The following is an 18,084-nucleotide window of genomic DNA, read 5'->3' as shown; positions in this document are numbered from 1 at the left end:
ACTACTACCATAAAACAGTTGTTAAAAAGCATTTTTATTGTTGAATTGATGGATTCCATTTTGAAAGTATGTTTGATCAAAAATTTATTGAGACCTTTAAGATTTATAATAGTTCTATAAGTCTTATCAGGTTTCTGAATCAGGAATAGGGGAGAGTAAAACCCTTTTTCCTCTCTGAGAATGCGGAACTTCTACCAGGACGTTTTTAGAGCAAAGAGTCATCACTTCCTTTTCTAGAGCAGATTGTTCAGTGGGAGATGAGGGCAACGGGGTTAACTTAAATTTATTCCGTGGAGTATGAGTAAATTCGAGTTTGAGTCCTTGGGATATAGTGTCTTGTATCCAAACACTGTTTGTGATTCTCGACCATTCTGCAGAGAAAAGTAACAATCTCCCCCTCATCGGGATTGCTAGTCATTGATCCTGTTTTTTGCTTTCTGTCGAGGTACGGCGAAACATGAATCCTGTACCTCGTTTTCGCTTATCATCTCATCTGGATCGATCTCTAACCGGTGAGAAGGTGCGCTTCCTTCCCTGATTGAACCTCCTTTTGTTGAAGGGACGACGATATGAACCAAATAAATTGGGAAATTTCTTCTTATCATCTCCCGCTTTCTCCAGGAGTTCATCCAGGGTGGGTCCAAATAAATATTCACCTTTACAAGGGAGAGCACAGAGCTTTGCTTTCGCTTGCATATCCCTGGGCCAGCATTTTAACCATAGGGCTCTTCTAGCTGCATTAGAGAGCCCTGCTGCTCTAGCTGCCAACTTAACAGAATCAATTGAAGCATCTGACAAGAACGCAGCCCCTTCCTGAATTACTGGAAATGCTGCGAGTATAGAGTCTCTAGAGGCCCCCTGTTTTAACTGGGTCTCTAATTGGTCCAGCCAAACCATCATTAACCTTGCCGTACAGGTTGATGCCACCGCAGGTCTTAAGGAGCGGGCCGCCATTTCCCAAGTACCTTTTAGGAAGGTGTCCACCTTTCTATCCAGGGGGTCTCTAAGAGTTCCCATATCCTCAAATGGGAGAGAGGATCGCTTTGCCACCTAGGCAATTGCCGCATCCAATTTAGGGGCTTTTTCCCAATTGTTGACTGCTGTGTCATCAAAAGGATACCTACATTTCTGTGCTGGCGGTAAGGAACCTTTTTTCTCAGGTTTTTTCCACTCCTTGTTAATAAGTTCCTGTATTTTTTCATTCAGAGGTAAAACTCTATGCCTCTTTTGCTCTAGTCCACTGAACATCATTTGTTCTTTAGATAGTTGAGGCTTGGGTTCTGTTATACCCATTGTGCCTCTGACTGCCTTTATTAATTTATCTATCCTCTCTAGGGGTAAGCAAAAATGAGTAGCGTCTTCTTCCGAAGAGGAGGATGATGCCGCTGTATCGTCTGAGATTTCACTCTTGTCCTTATCCACAGACGAATCGGATGTCCACTGAGTTTTCTGCTTAGAGCCTCCTGCTTGTGAAAGGTTCCAAATGGACTGTTTAACTTCCATTCTAACCATTTCCTTCAGACTGGCCGCAATAGAAGAGGATTCTTCCGCTACCTGAGGAGGCAAACTAGTCTATAAGATCTAATGCCATATCCCCTCCCCCTTTCCAAGACCTCACCGTCTGCTGGATACAGGGGTCGCATAGTTTTTTAGGGCATGAGTCAGGCAAGGGAGCCCCGCAGATGGCACATTCCCTATGCATCGCCTTACTGACGCTTTTCCTTCCCTGTGACAAAACATATGAGGGGAGACTAGTCACTGAGCGAACTTTCTTGAATATCACTTACCAGTGGTTGCCCACACCCAGAGAGATACCGAAGTACGAGGGGGATCTTTTCTGGCTGATGCTCCAGACCCCTGTCTGGAGGAGCTTTTGCGGCCAGACCCATGGCTCCTTTTCTTGTGTTCTTTATCCTTAGGCTTCTGGGATGCTTCGTCCAGCAGCAAGGGCTGCTGATCCTGATCAGACTCCATCCTTAGAAATTTGGAGACCAGAAGCAAGGAACACGCACCTGGAGCTCTCTTATTATTATTATTATTATTATTTATTGTTATAGCGCCATTTATTTCATGGCGCTTTACATGTGATATAGCCCCTCCTTCGGTCAGCATACTTGCTCAGCGCTCCTTCGGTTACCCACCCCCCCGCAGCTGCAAGGGATCGCCCGAGGGCCTGAGGGTGAGCGGCGTGCAATCTCCGGTGGGTGCCGCCATCTTGGAGCTCCAGCGCACGCACAGAAACCCCGCGACCCGGAAGTCATCGCCAGCTCCGCCTTCCGACATCACCCCCAGTCCACAGCGCTTCCTGTCAGCGCTGCGAACAGCGTGGGACGCCGAGGCCAGCCAGCTACACTCCGGGTGGCGCCACCTTGATGCCGCCGTCCCAACAGAGCCCCCACAGCACTCGAGGGAGGGGAACCAAAGATACTCACTGCGTGCCGGCTCTGGAGACAGGACACCCCTGGCGACCGCTCCTTGCTGATCAAGCCACAGCCATGCAGCCCTGCCAGGACCACCGTGACCGCTTCAGGTACGCCGCACCGGCCGAGGTAGGAGACCCCCTTGCTACCTGAATCGGCCGGCCGGCCTGGAATTCCTAAAAATCTTCTTGTATGATCCAGTCCCTTTAGGAACAGGAAACCAACTGATGCATGGAAGAGGTGCCGCCCTTTTTGTATCTGTAGGTTTCCTGTTTCTCAAGGGCGGATCCCCTCTCTCGTAGTGCTGTCATGGGAGTCTAAATAGAAAGTGATTAAAAAGTGTAAAAATATTAAAATGAAATTCTCAAATAAAAAAACAAAAAAAGGATAAATATTAATCCAATAAATACATTTATTTATGTAAAAAAAATAAACAAAAAATCCATAAAGATATAGCAGTGTATTCCGATCACTGGTGTTCCCAAGGAAAACAATGAGTTTTCAGGAGGGATACGTCGTGATGGGCTCTTATAGACAACCTGATACCTCGGTGCCACTCTCTGGCTCCTATGGATATGTTGTTCCAAGGTGTATTGCAGCCTGTTTATTAGTGCATGGGCCCTTCTTATATTGTTTGTGCTTTTCACATGTTCAGGTCTTATTAGCTTGTCTATAAGAGCCCATCACGACTTAATACTCTTGAAAACTTATTGTTTCACCCAGGAGCTACACTGCTATATCTTACACTGTTTGCTCTTTATGGGAGCCTTCTATACCTGGCTCTACCAAAAATTATTTTATTGTCTCTCAGGTTTAGTCATATTTCATTATACCTTGTTGTTATGTGTGTCCATTTGGATATTCCATGCAGCACACCTATTTGGAACATGTAGGTTGCTTAATATACAATTCTCATAAGCTCAATATCCACTGGGTTTGTTAGCCATATTGTTATTGTATCACATCATTTAGGTGAATCTTTCACATTGTTATGTACAAGGGTGCAGTCTGTTTTTGCCTTTTATGTGTATTTTTATATGATTTTACCCATTCTGTGTGCATATGTGTTAATTAAAACGTATTTGAATGGTTCATCAGGTGCGCACATCCCATCTGTATTGGTGCTTTCTCCTCTTTTTGTCCCTACAAATCTAAGGGTACCGTCACACAGTGGCATTTTCATCGCTACGACGGCACGATTCGTGACGTTCTAGCGATATAGTTACGATCTCGCAGTGTGTGAAAGTGAGAGCAGATCACAGCGGTGACGTCACCGCTGCACTCTGCTCTCACTGTACGGCGGCACTCAGTCAGAGCAGGAAGCAGACGGCAAGGGACCTGACGGACATCAGATGGTGAGTATGTACGTTTTTTTTTTTTTTACTTTTACGCTGGTAACCACGGTAAACATCGGGTTACTAAGCGCGGCCCTGCGCTTAGTAACCCGATGTTTACCCTGGTTACCAGCGAACCTCGGCATCGTTGGTCGCTGGAGAGCGGTCTGTGTGACAGCTCCCCAGCGACCACACAACGACTTTCCAACGATCACGGCCAGGTCGTATCGCAGGTCGTGATCGTTGGTAAATCGTATAGTGAGACGGTACTCTAAGTCTATCATAAAGATAAGAGATCATAAGAGCAAATATAGCGGGTTCACCACAAGGTGCAAACCATTAATCAGTCTTAAAGGGAACCTATCACCCCGTTTTTTAAAAATTAGATAAAAATAGTGTGAAATAGGGGCAGAGCTGGGCTTTACATTAGTGCCTTTTTGGGGCCTTTACACCCCCGTTAGGCTGCCGAAATACCTTTGTGAAGTGGCCGTTTTCTGCTGTCACTCAAGTTGGTCAGGTCGGATGGGCGTGGTCACAGCGCTGTTTCTCCCCCAGATCAGGCTCATCATTACGTTGGTGGCGTAGTGGTGTGCGCATGTCCAGCAGGCGAATCCACTGCCAAGGAGATGAATAACAGCGCGGTCTTCGCTATTCAGCCGTTTACTGGTGGGCGCGGCCATCTTTCCTGTGGCCGCGCGTGCGCAGATGGAGCGCTCTGCTGCCCGGGGCTTCAGGAAAATGGCCGCGTGATTCCGCACGTGCGCAGATGGAGATCGCGGCGGCCATTTTCCTGAAGCCCCGGGCAGCAGAGCGCTCCATCTGCGCACACGCGGCCACAGGAAAGATGGCCGCGCCCACCGGTAAACGGCTGAATAGCGAAGACCGCGCTGTTATTCATCTCCTGGGCAGTGGATTCGCCTGCTGGACATGCGCACACCACTACGCCACCAACGTAATGATGAGCCTGATCTGGGGGAGAAACAGCGCTGTGACCACGCCCATCCGACCTGACCAACTTGAGTGACAGCAGAAAACGGCCACTTCACAAAGGTATTTCGGCAGCCTAACGGGGGTGTAAAGGCCCCAAAAAGGCACTAATGTAAAGCCCAGCTCTGCCCCTATTTCACACTATTTTTATCTAATTTTTAAAAAACGGGGTGATAGGTTCCCTTTAAAACTAGAAAAGTCAGATTGGTTTATGCCAAAATACATCTAAATAAGCCAGCCCAGTACTGGAAAAACATTCTTTGGACAGATGAAACTAAGATTAACCTGTACCAGAATGATGATGTGAAGAAGTACAGAAATACCTCGGAACAACTAATGATCTAAAGCACACCACATCCCCTGTAAAAAATGGTGGAGACAGTGTGATGGCATAGGCATGCATGGCTTCCAATGTCACTAGGTCACTAGTGTTTATTAATGATGTGACTGAAGGCAGAAGCTGCTGGATGAATTCTGAATTGTACAGGGCCTACAATTTCAGCTCAGATTCAACCAAATGCCAAAAGGTTGATTGGACAGCGCTTCACAATACAGATGGACAATAACCCAAAACATACTGTGAAAGCAACCCAGAAGTTTTTTAAGGCTAAGAAGTGGAACATTCTGCAATGGCGGAGTCATTAATTAGATGTCAACCCCATCAAGCATGCATTTCACATGCTTCAGACAAAATTTAAGGCAAAGTCCCACAAACAAGCAACAACTGAAGTCAGCTGCAGTATAGGCCTGGCAAAGCATTACAGAGAAGGAAACCCAGCATTTGGCGACGTCCATGACTTTCAGACTTCAGGCAGTTATTGCTGGTAAAGGATTCTCTACAAAGTATTAAAAATTAACATTTTACTAATGGTAAAGTTAATTTGACCAATTACTCTTGAGGCCCTGAAATGAGGAGGCTTTGTAGAAAAAGCCTATACGTTTCACAGAATATTTTGGCTTAAGACCCTTTAATTAAACCTGCTAGTGTCCACTCAATTGCATCCTAGTTCTTTAAGTTTAAATAATAAAATAGTGGCATGTAGAGCCCAAATCACAAAGACACAGTCACTGTCCAAAGATTTTTTGGATCAAACTGTATATAATATTATTTTTGAATGTCATGTAAATCAATTTGATTTGTTTTCATATTTGTTTGCAGCAAAAGTCTTTTGGTCACAAAAATGGAATAGAACAACTGCAAAAAATGAGCAGGTGTAAACAAATTGATAAAAATATTATTAGCCAATAGAAAATGTATAACTACATACTTCCTGTTGTAGCTCTTCAATTATTTTATTTTTATTTTCAACTTGCTTCTTCAGTGTGTTCAACTGAAAAGGAATTATAAATGAATATTATAGAAGATATAATATCCAAACAGAATAATCCACATATAACTTACTGGAACATTGACAATTTCTTATTACAATAATATCTGTATCAGCTTCAAAATTCAGTTTATCTAATTTCCTGCTATGACCAACAATACCTTTTTTCTAAAAAGAAAATTGATGTCATTTTATGAAAGGGTTGTTTTCATGTAATCTTATGGCTTGTCCAAAATTATAACAAGGTGTACCCTAATCTTGATATTTATAAAAAAAAAAAAGTCTACAATTGGGGATGTTTTTTCTTATCATTAAGTATAACAATGAACCTTTTCATATGGAAACAAACTTTAAGGGGTATTCCCATCTCCAAGAGCTTATCCTAATATGTAGTAGGTGTAATAGTAATAATATTAGCAAATACCTCCAATTAGAAATGTAGTATATTTCAGCTGATTTGCCATGTTGCTTACCCTATGTAGGGTATTGCAATAGCTTAGGTATCCATGGTTATGTAAGGGGTGTGTTGGGGGTCAAGTCATGCCCTACATCCCTTTCTAATAAAGCGGGTACATTTTACGTGTAAATTGGTGTATTATGTAGTAATGTTTTATTGTGTAATATTGTGGTAAATAATGTTATGATGTTTGTGTAATATGTATAAGTTATGTATCTTTATGGACTAGGGACAGTGATAGAGAGATATAGTACTCTATAGGCTACTTTCACACTAGTCCGTCGGTACGGGCCATCGCAAACCGTCGGCCCGACGTACAGTGTGTTAATGTAGAACAACGTGGGCAGCGGATGAAGTTTTACAACGCATCCGCTGCCCCATTGTGAGTGCCGGGGAGGAGGAGGCGGAGTTTCGGCCGCACATGCGCGGTCGAAAATGGCGGACACGATGCACAAAAAAAGTTACATGGAACTTTTTTTGTGCCGACGGTCCGCCAAAACACGACGCATCTGTCGCACGACGTGAGGCAATCCATTGCAATGCGTCGCTAATGCAAGTGTATGGAGAAAAAATGCATCCTGCGGTCAACTTTGCAGGATGCGTTTTTCTCCAAAACGACGCATTGCGACGTGTCTCGAACGACGCTAGTGTGAAAGTAGCCTAAGGTCTAGTAATAGTAATGGGTAATATGCGGTTTAGTACAGTGGGGGGCACTGTAGATTAGGAGATAAGATGAGGGTAGGATAAGAAGTAGGTGATTTCTGATTAGGAGGGTCAGAGTAGTGATAGTTCAGACACTTCCTGGGTTGAGCTAGTTAGAGTGTGGAATGAGAAGAAGTGAGGTTGCTGAAGGAACAAGTGGAAGAGAAGCCCAGCAGTCCAGGGCCTCGGGGCTGGAAGTCACATGTGCACAAGGGGACAAGTGCAGCAAGAGAGTAATAGCAGCTAAGATCAGTGGGAAATCCCAAAATGTCCGAAACCTACGTTCTGGAAAAGGTTGGAAAGCTCCTTCCTTGATTTCGTCCTCGGATGGGAAAACGGGTGGTGAACCCTAGGCACGAACTAGTCTGGCTTGTTGTGATGCTGCGGTACTGGAGGGTATGATACCAGAGCAAAGAATTTCAGGAGAACAAGGAACAGGAAAGGATATATGATCAATGAGGATTACTGTGTGATACCTGTGACCGAACTGGATGTGCTAAGTAATTTTGCTTAGTTAAAAATGAACTTGGACTTTCTGAATCATTATGTGATAACGACTGAAACTGGGACGCTACAACCTGAGGAGGACTCTATCCTAAAAGTGAGTGACTTGCACTGCACACACATCACACAGCAGATGGGACTTTGAAATTTCTTTGCGGGGTGCCAGGATGTGTCAGAAGAGCAGCCCCTCGCCATGACTGCCACCCTGGTCACCTCACAAAATTGGCGTAGTCAGCAGAATTTAGACTCCTCGCATTCAGAAAGCAGAGAAACCCCCAGAACGGCAAAAATGGCCGCCGTTAGAGACTTTAAAATGGCGGATAATGGCGCGGAGGCTGGTGATAGCTCCACCCATCGTGGGTGTCCTACAAGTAAAATGGCACGAAAATCTGCCTGGCAGAGACAATGGCCTGAGCCAGGGTCACATCCCCCTGTGAATGGTGCCCACCCGCGGAGGGCTCGACAAAGGAAAAAGAAGCCCCGTCCTCTACAGCAGGTCCCTGAAGAACAGGAGGTGTTTGATGCTGAATGGACGGAGCAGTCAGAAGTGCTGCCCACCCGCGGAAGGGCAAAGTCCGGAAGAAGAAAACCTTGTGTCAGACAGTGCAGCACCATTACAAGATGCGGCGGAGGTTGTGGTTCAGTGTCTCCCCCCAAAAGTGAGATAGTAATTCTCACACAGTTTATATTCTGCTGTACTGCTAGTGTGTCGTATATCAGGCAGCCACTTTCTGCCACATTCATAGTGTTGTGTTATACCACTGGGCCTGAGTTGTGGTTCAGTGTCTCCCCCCAAAAGTGAGATAGTATTTCTCACACAGTTTATATTCTGCTGTACTGCTAGTGTGTCGTATATCAGGCAGCCACTTTCTGCCACGTTCATAGTGTTGTGTTATACCACTGGGCCAGAGTTGTGGTTCAGTGTCTCCCCCCAAAAGTGAGATGGTATTTCTCACACAGTTTATATTCTGCAGTACTGCTAGTGTGTCATATATCAGGCAGCCACTTTCTGCCACGTTCATAGTGTTGTGTTATACCACTGGGCCAGAGTTGTGGTTCAGTGTCTCCCCCCAAAAGTGAGATAGTAATTCTCACACAGTTTATATTCTGCTGTACTGCTAGTGTGTCGTATATCAGGCAGCCACTTTCTGCCACATTCATAGTGTTGTGTTATACCACGGGGACAGAGTTGTGGTTCAGTGTCTCCCCCCAAAAAATGAGGAAGTCTGGTGGAAAAGGCCGTGGGCGGGGGTTGCCAGGTAGTACTGATGGTGGTGGTGGTGCTGCATCTGGTGGTAGTGGCAAAAGCACAGTAGCACCTAAGGCTGGAGGTGTTGAGCCTGCGTCTTCGTCTGGCTACACAAGGCCTCGAAGGCTCCCTTACCTGGGAGTAGGAAAACAGCTTTTAAAGCCGGAGCAGCAGGAAAAAGTTTTGTCTTTCCTTGCTGACTCAGCCTCTAGCTCTTTCGCCTCCTCTTCCCAAAGTTCAAAGTCTAAGAGCAGCCAGTCGTCAGTGGATGCTTCCGGTCCGGAAAAAGACGTTTCCTTGTGTCCTTCTCCCAAACCAAAAGTGAAGGATGCGTCAGGCGACACTACAGGTTACTCCATGGAGCTCTTTACCCATACCGTGCCAGGGTTAGAAAGGGAAATTGTACACTGCCCATTACAAGAAGAATCGGACATGGAGTGCACTGATGCACAGCCACAGCTAGATTATGATGCTGTTCCATTGACTCAGATCACTACATTGACCTCGCAGTTTCCTGAGCCAGAATCTGACCCAGATGAGACTATGGTGCCCTGTCCCGAACGCTATAGCACCAGCTTACACGGTAACACTGAGGAAGGTGCACATGACATTGTGGAGGAGGAGGTGATAGATGACCCAGTTCTTGACCCGGATTGGCAGCCATTGGGGGAAGAGTGTGCCGCTGGCACTAGCTCACAAGCGGAGGAGGGTTATCCGCAGCAACACCAATCTACATCGCAACAGCTGTCATCAGCCAGGCCCGTATCAGGCCCAAAACGTGCGACAAAAACAGTTTGAGGACAGCGTGGCCAACCGCTGAAAGTTGCACAGCTTGTAATGCCTGAAAAGGAATTCCACAGTAGGAAGAGTGCAGTGTGGCATTTTTTTGACCAAGATCCCAATGATCAGTCTAAAGTGATCTGTAAGAAATGCTCAAAGACCTTTAGCAGAGGGAAGATTCATCAAAATTTAAATACAACGTGCATGCGTAGACATTTAACCAGCATGCACTTGCAAGCCTGGACTAATTACCAATTTCCTGTACCGTTGGTGCACCTGGTCAGAATGAAGGTAGTCAGCCACACTACATTGCTTCCCTCACTGTAGCCCACCGGTTCGGACACCAACAGCAGCAAATGTGGAGGGATCGTCGCAAGGCCAAAGCAGGCAGGGAATCAGAAGGTTATTGGTAGGAAGCACTGTATGTAGGCTGTTATGGACCTGGTGGTTAGGAGTACCCGGAATGACCTGATGAGTAAACTAGTAATCGGAACAAGCTCTGGGAAAGTGGGAACTCTGCTGACCGCAAACCCTACTCCTATCACACAAACTAGAAATAGCCGTGGAGCGTACCTAACTCTCCCTAGACGCCTCTTCACAGCCTAAGAGCTAACTACCCCTAAAGATAGAAATAGAAGCCTAACCTTGCCTCAGAGAAATTCCCCAAAGGTAAAGGCAGCTCCCCACATATATTGACTGAGTTCAGAGGAAAGTCACAAACACAGGAATGAAACCGGCTTTAGCAAAGGAGGCCAGACTTCACTAAAATAGTCAGAGGATAGCAAAGGGAACTTATGCGGTCAGCACAAAAGACTACAAAAACCACGCAGAGTAAGCAAAAAGACTCCCCACACCGACTCACGGTGTGGAGGTGCCACTCTGCACCCCAGAGCTTCCAGCTAGCAAGGGAATATCATGATAGCAAGCTGGACTGGAAATTAGCAGTACTAAGAAATATATTCAGGAAGCAGTAACAACAAATGAACTAGCAAAGACTTAGCTTCTGCTGGAGTAGACAGGTCCTCAGAGAAGTCCAAGAGAGATCTGAACCAATACTGAAACATTGACAGCTGGCATCAAGTAACGATCTGAGTGGAGTTAAATAGAGAAGACAGCAAGCAATAAACGAGAGCAGCTGACAAAGCCAACCTCAGTGACCAGCAGTTCTGCTCAAAGCCACCAGAGGGAGCCCAAGAGCAGAACTAACCAAAGTACCATTCATGACCACAGGAGGGAGTCCGAGAACGGAATTCACAACAGTACCCCCCCCTTGAGGAGGGGTCACCGAACCCTCACCAGGGCCCCCAGGCCGAGCCAAATGAAAGGCACGAACGAAATCGGCAGCGTGGACATAGGAGGCAACAACCCAGAAATTATCCTCCTGACCATAGCCCTTCCACTTAACCAGGTACTGAAGCTTCCGTCTCGAAATACGAGAATCCAAAATTTTTTCCACCACATACTCCAACTCCCCCTCAACCAACACCGGAGCAGGAGGATCAACAGAGGGAACCATAGGCGCCACGTACCTCTGCAACAACGACCTATGGAACAAATTATGGATGGCAAAAGAAGCTGGAAGGACCAAACGAAATGACACAAAGTTGAGAATTTCAGAAATCTTATAACGACCAATGAAACGAGTCTTAAACTTAGGAGAAGAAACCTTCATAGGAACATAACGAGAAGACAACCAAACCAAATTCCCAACACGAAGTCGAGGACCAACACAACGACGGCGGTTAGCGAAACGTTGAGCCTTCTCCTGGGACAACGTCAGATTGTCCACTACGTGAGTCCAATCATAAATGGCCTGAACTTTAACAGGGTCCATCTCGATAGTGGAAGGGGAAAAAAATGAAGCCCAAAAAGGAAACCTTCTGAACTCCGAAGAGACATTTAGACCCCTTCACAAACAAGGAATTAGCATGAAGGACCTGGAATACCATTCTGACCTGTTTCACATGAGACTCCCAATCATCCGAAAAGACCAAAATATCATCCAAATATACAATCATGAATCTATCCAGATACTTTCGGAAGATGTCATGCATAAAGGACTGAAACACAGATGGAGCATTTGAAAGCCCGAATGGCATTACCAGGTACTCAAAATGGCCCTCGGGCGTATTAAAAGCTGTTTTCCATTCATCGCCCTGTTTAATACGCACAAGGTTATACGCCCCTCGAAGATCTATCTTGGTGAACCAACTAGCCCCCTTAATCCGAGCAAACAAATCAGACAGCAGAGGCAAAGGGTACTGAAATTTGACCATGATTTTATTGAGAAGGCGGTAATCTATACAGGGTCTCAGAGAACCATCCTTCTTGGCCACAAAAAAGAACCCTGCTCCCAACGGTGATGAAGACGGGCGAATATGCCCTTTCTCCAAAGACTCCTTTATATAACTCCGCATAGCAGCGTGCTCTGGCACAGATAAATTGAAAAGTCGGCCCTTAGGAAACTTACTACCAGGAATCAAATATATAGCACAATCACAATCCCTATGAGGGGGTAGGACACTGGATTTGGGCTCATCAAATACATCCTGGTAATCCGACAGAAACTCAGGGACTTCAGAAGGAGTGGAAGCAGAAATTGACACCAATGGAACATCGCCATGTACCCCTTGACAACCCCAACTAGATACAGACATTGATTTCCAATCCAATTCTGGATTATGAACCTGTAGCCATGGCAAACCCAACACGACCACATCATGCAAATTATGCAACACCAAAAAGCGAATATCTTCCTGATGTGCAGGAGCCATGCACATGGTCAACTGAGTCCAGTACTGAGGTTTATTCTTAGCCAACGGCGTGGCATCAATTCCCCTTAATGGAATAGGATACTGCAAAGGCTCCAAGAAAAATCCACAGCGCCTGGCAAACTCCAAGTCCATCAAATTCAGGGCAGCGCCTGAATCCACAAATGCCATAACCGAGTAGGATGACAAAGAGCAAATCAGAGTAACAGACAAAAGAAATTTAGGCTGTACAGTACCAATGGTGACAGACCTAGCGAACCGCTTAGTGCGCTTAGGACAATCAGAGATAGCATGAGTGGGGTCACCACAGTAAAAACACAGCCTATTCTGACGTCTGTGTTCTTGCCGTTCAGTTCTGGTCAAAGTTCTATCACATTGCATAAGCTCAGGCCTCTGCTCAGAGGACACCGCCAAATGGTGCACAATTTTGCGCTCACGCAAACGCCGATCAATTTGGATGGCCAAGGACATTGATTCATTCAGACCAGCAGGCGTGAGGAATCCCACCATGACATCCTTAAGGGCTTCAGAAAGACCCTTTCTAAAAATTGCTGCCAGGGCACACTCATTCCATTGAGTAAGCACAGACCATTTTCTAAACTTCTGACAATATATCTCCGCTTCATCCTGACCCTGACTCAAAGCTAGCAAGATTTTCTCTGCCTGATCCACTGAATTCGGTTCGTCATAAAGCAATCCAAGCACTAGAAAAAACGCATCTACATTAAGCAATGGAGGATCTCCTGGCGCAAGGGAGAATGCCCAGTCTTGAGGGTCGCCACGCAACAAAGAAATAATAATTTTTACTTGCTGAATGGGGTCACCAGAGGAGCGGGGTCTCAAAGCAAGAAATAGTTTACAATTATTTTTAAAATTCAGAAACTTAGATCTATCCCCAGAAAACAAATCAGGAATTGGAATTCTAGGCTCTAACATCGCATTCTGAACTACATAATCTTGAATGCTTTGTACTCTTGCAGTGAGATGATCCACACAAGAGGACAGACCTTGAATATCCATATCTACACCTGAGTCCTGAACCACCCAGAGATTAAGGGGAAGAGAGAGACAAAACACACTGCAAAGAAAAAAAATGGGTTCAGAACTTCTCTTATCCCTCTTTTGAGATGCATTAACACTTTGTGGGCCAGCTGTACTGTTATGGACCTGGTGGTTAGGAGCACCCGGAATGACCTGATGAGTAAACTAGCAATCGAAACAAGCTCTGGGAAAGTGGGAACTCTGCTGACCGCAAACCCTACTCCTATCACACAAACTAGAAATAGCCGTGGAGCGTACCTAACTCTCCCTAGACGCCTCTTCACAGCCTAAGAGCTAACTACCCCTAAAGATAGAAATAGAAGCCTAACCTTGCCTCAGAGAAATTCCCAAAGGTAAAGGCAGCCCCCCACATATATTGACTGTGAGTTAAGAGGAAAGTCAAAAACACAGGAATGAAACAGGTTTTAGCAAAGGAGGCCAGACTTCACTAAAATAGTCAGAGGATAGCAAAGGGAACTTATGCGGTCAGCTCAAAAGACTACAAAAACCACGCAGAGTAAGCAAAAAGACTCCCCACACCGACTCACGGTGTGGAGGTGCCACTCTGCACCCCAGAGCTTCCAGCTAGCAAGGGAATATCATGATAGCAAGCTGGACTGGAAATTAGCAGTACTAAGAAATATATTCAGGAAGCAGTAACAACAAATGAACTAGCAAAGACTTAGCTTCTGCTGGAGTAGACAGGTCCTCAGAGAAGTCCAAGAGAGATCTGAACCAATACTGAAACATTGACAGCTGGCATCAAGTAACGATCTGAGTGGAGTTAAATAGAGAAGCCAGCAAGCAATAAATGAGAGCAGCTGACAAAGCCAACCTCAGTGACCAGCAGTTCCGCTCAAAGCCACCAGAGGGAGCCCAAGAGTAGAACTAACCAAAGTACCATTCATGACCACAGGAGGGAGTCCGAGAACGGAATTCACAACATTAGGCCAACATCACCAACTGTCTCTCAATCCGCCATGTCCACCACCACCACCACCGCTAGTTCCACCATCTGCAGGTCTCCTGTCCAGCTCACCCTGGAAGAGACTCTCGTGAGGAAAAGAAAGTACTCATCCTCTCATCCACATACACAGGGTTTGAACGCCCACATTGCCAGATTAATCTCGTTAGAGATGATGCCCTACCGGTTGGTCGAAAGCAAAGCTTTCAAAGACCTGATGGCCTACGCAGTACCACGCTATGACCTACCCAGTCGCCACTTCTTTGCGAGAAAAGCCATCCCAGCCCTCCACCAGCATGTCAAAGACCGCATTGTCCATGCACTGAGGCAGTCTGTCAGTGGAAAGGTGCACCTCACCACAGATGCATGGACCAGTAGGCATGGCCAGGGACGTTACGTGTCCATCACGGCGCACTGGGTTAATGTGGTGGATGCAGGGTCCACAGGGGACAGCCATAGTGGGACAGTTCTGCCTAGCCCACGGTCTAGGAAACAGTTCGCAGTAGGCGTTCGACACCCCTTCTCCTCCTCCACCTCCTCCAGAAGCGACAGCTCGTCCACAGAGCGCAGTCGCCTGGCAACTCCATCCGCAGCTGCCAGCGTTGCACACGAGGTGTCTCATTATAGAACAGCTAGTGGTAAGCGTCAGCAGGCTGTGTTGGAAATTAAGTGTTTGGGCAACAACAGACACACCGCGGAAGTACTGGCCGAGTTCTTGCAGCAAGAAAGTGAGCCATGGGCTGGGCAGTGTACATCTTGAGGCAGGCAAGGTAGTCAGTGATAACGGAAGGAATTTTATGGCTGCCATAGCCCTTTCACAACTTAAACACATACCTTGCTTGGCTCACACTTTGAACCTGGTGGTGCAGTGCTTCCTGAAAAATTATCTGGAGTTACCAGCCCTGCTCCTGAAGGTGTGAAAACTTTGTTCGCACATCCGCCGGTCGCCTGTACACTCCAGCTGTATGCTGAACCATCAGCGATCGTTAATCTTCCACAGCAATGCCTAATTATAGATGTTGCAACAAGGTGGAATTCCACACTGCACATGGTTCAGAGGCTGTGTGAACAGAGGCGTGCTGTCATTTATTTGTGGGAGGATACGCATACACGGGCAGGCAGTTGGATGGCAGACATGGAGTTGCCTGGTGTGCAGTGGTCGAAGCTGCAAGACCTCTGTCAAGTCCTTCAGTGTTTTGAGGAATGCACACGGCTGGTAAGTGCAGACGACGCCATCATAAGCATGAGCATCCCACTTATGCGTCTGCTGATGCAAAGCTTGACGCACATTAAGGAGCAGGCGTCTGCAGCCGAGGAGGAGGGAAGCCTTGATGACAGTCAGTCATTGTCTGGTCAGGGAACTGTCCAGGACGAGGGGGCGGATGAAGAGGATGAGGATGATGGGGCTGAATATGTATGGGAGGAGGGAGCTTCTCAGGGGGCAATAGAAACTGGTGCCGTTGCAAGGTCTGGTACAGGTTTCTTGCGGGACACTTGTGATGTAGATTTGCAAGAAAATGCTCCTCAACCCAGCAGAAGCAGTGAATTGACACCTGGAACATTGGCCCACATGGCTGAGTATGCCTTGCGTATCCTAAAATGGGACCTCCGCATTGTCAAAATGATGACCGATGACGATTACTGGTTGGCCTGCCTACTGGATCCACGCTACAAAGGGAAATTGCAAAATATCATGCCACATGAGAACCTAGAGCAAATATTGGCTACCAAACAAGCAACTCTTGTAGACCGTTTGGTTCTGGCATTCCCAGCACACAGCGGCGGTGATAGTTCTCACACAAGCCGTAGGGGGCAACATGGCAGAGGTGCTAGCGGTGCAGAAATCCGAAGTGGCGTTGGACAGAGGGGTTTTATGACAAGGTTGTGGAGTGATTTTTCAATGACCGCTGACACGACAGGGACAGCTGCATCGATTCAAAGTGACAGGAGACAGCATTTGTCCAGTATGGTTACAAACTACTTTTCCTCCCTTATCGATGTTCTCCCTCACAGGTCATTCCCCTTTGATTACTGGGCATCTAAACTAGACACCTGGCCTGAATTGGCAGAATATGCATTACAGGAGCTCGCTTGCCCTGCTGCCAGAGTGCTATAAGAAAGAGTCTTCAGTGCTGCTGGTTCAATACTGACCGAAAAAAGGACACGTCTGGCTACCCAAAATGTTGATGATCTAACCTTCATTAAAATGAACCAATCATGGATTTCACATTCTTTTGCCCCACCTTCCCCTGCTGACACTTAGTTTTCCTTTAAAAAAGGTCTTGCTTTTGGACTCCTCTTACTGACTGCTCCAATTCCTCCATTTGCTGCTGCTGAATGTCCACCATAGGCCATTTTTAACACCTCCCTAAATGGGCTGACTCCCCCCACGGGCCCGTGGTCACCACTTGGCGCAAGCACCCGTGCGAGTGCCGTTTGCCTGGACGGGTGGGTGTGCCCACTTTTGGCCGACGGCACTGGCACAGGATCCCTCATCGTACAATTAAGTGTCTCTGGCGGTGGGGGTGCACACCCAACGTCAGACACACCGTTGTAATATGAGGGGCCCTGGGCCAGTACCGCCGCCCACGAGAGAGTGTCCCCCCCCAGCTCAAACAGTGCTCCACCGCTGTTTATTCGGTGCTGTTAAATCTTTCAATGGCACTGCCAATACAAATTGAGAGATGATAGTAAATATATACAGGGACCATGCCCTCCATTTTGACCTGTGAATACTGTGCGCAAACTACCACTATCTGGTACTCAGCAGAGGAACCCACCCCTGTATGTTGCTTTGCCACCTGTTTATTTACAAACATTTTTTTTGCCGACATTTAGCCCGCCTTACAATTTAGGCCAACGTACTGTGTCAGCCACTTATTCAAGTTGTCCTCCACCGAACAAAGCAGTGCCACCAGTTTACTCCTGTGACCAGTTTAGAACTGCATTGAGACAACTTTTTTATTTTAGGCCTAGTAAGTCTGTCTGCGCCACTCCTAGCAATCGTCCTCCGCTGACCAAACCAGTGCTGCCTGTGTACCCCTGTTACCCATTTTGAACTGCATTGAGCCAACTTTTTTATTTTAGGCCTAGTAAGTCTGTCTGCGCCACTCCTACTAATCGTCCTCTGCTGACCAAAACAATGCTGCCTGTGTACCCGTTACCCATTTTGAACTGCATTGAGCCTACTTTTTTATTTTAGGCCTAGTAAGTCTGTCTGCGCCACTCCAAGTAATCGTCCTCCGCTGACCAAACCAGTGCTGCCTGTGTACCCCTGTTACCCATTTTGAACTGCATTGAGCCAACTTTTTTATTTTAGGCCTAGTAAGTCTGTCTGCACCACTCCTACTAATCGTCCTCCGCTGACCAAAACAATGCTGCCTGTGTACCCGTTACCCATTTTGAACTGCATTGAGCCTACTTTTTTATTTTAGGCCTAGTAAGTCTGTCTGCGCCACTCCTAGCAATCGTCCTCCGCTGACCAAACCAGTGCTGCCTGTGTATCCCTGTTACCCATTTTAAACTGCATTGAGCCAACTTTTTTATT

The 18,084-nt window shown here is 46.5% G+C and overlaps 1 protein-coding gene across 1 annotated transcript in view; it reads right to left on the bottom strand.

Annotated features, from left to right (window-relative positions):
* LOC143817644 (synaptonemal complex protein 1-like) overlaps window positions 1-18,084 on the bottom strand; it is a 307,299-nt gene that overhangs the window by 253,668 nt on the left and 35,547 nt on the right. The window contains exon 4 of the mRNA XM_077299137.1: window positions 6,010-6,072. Within this exon, the coding sequence (XP_077155252.1) occupies window positions 6,010-6,072 (63 nt within the window). The remainder of the gene's footprint in view (window positions 1-6,009; window positions 6,073-18,084) is intronic.

This window comes from Ranitomeya variabilis, chromosome 3 (assembly GCF_051348905.1).
Source record: "Ranitomeya variabilis isolate aRanVar5 chromosome 3, aRanVar5.hap1, whole genome shotgun sequence".
Classification (NCBI taxonomy): Eukaryota; Metazoa; Chordata; class Amphibia; order Anura; family Dendrobatidae; genus Ranitomeya; species Ranitomeya variabilis.
This window is presented reverse-complemented; position numbering and strand designations above follow the sequence as displayed.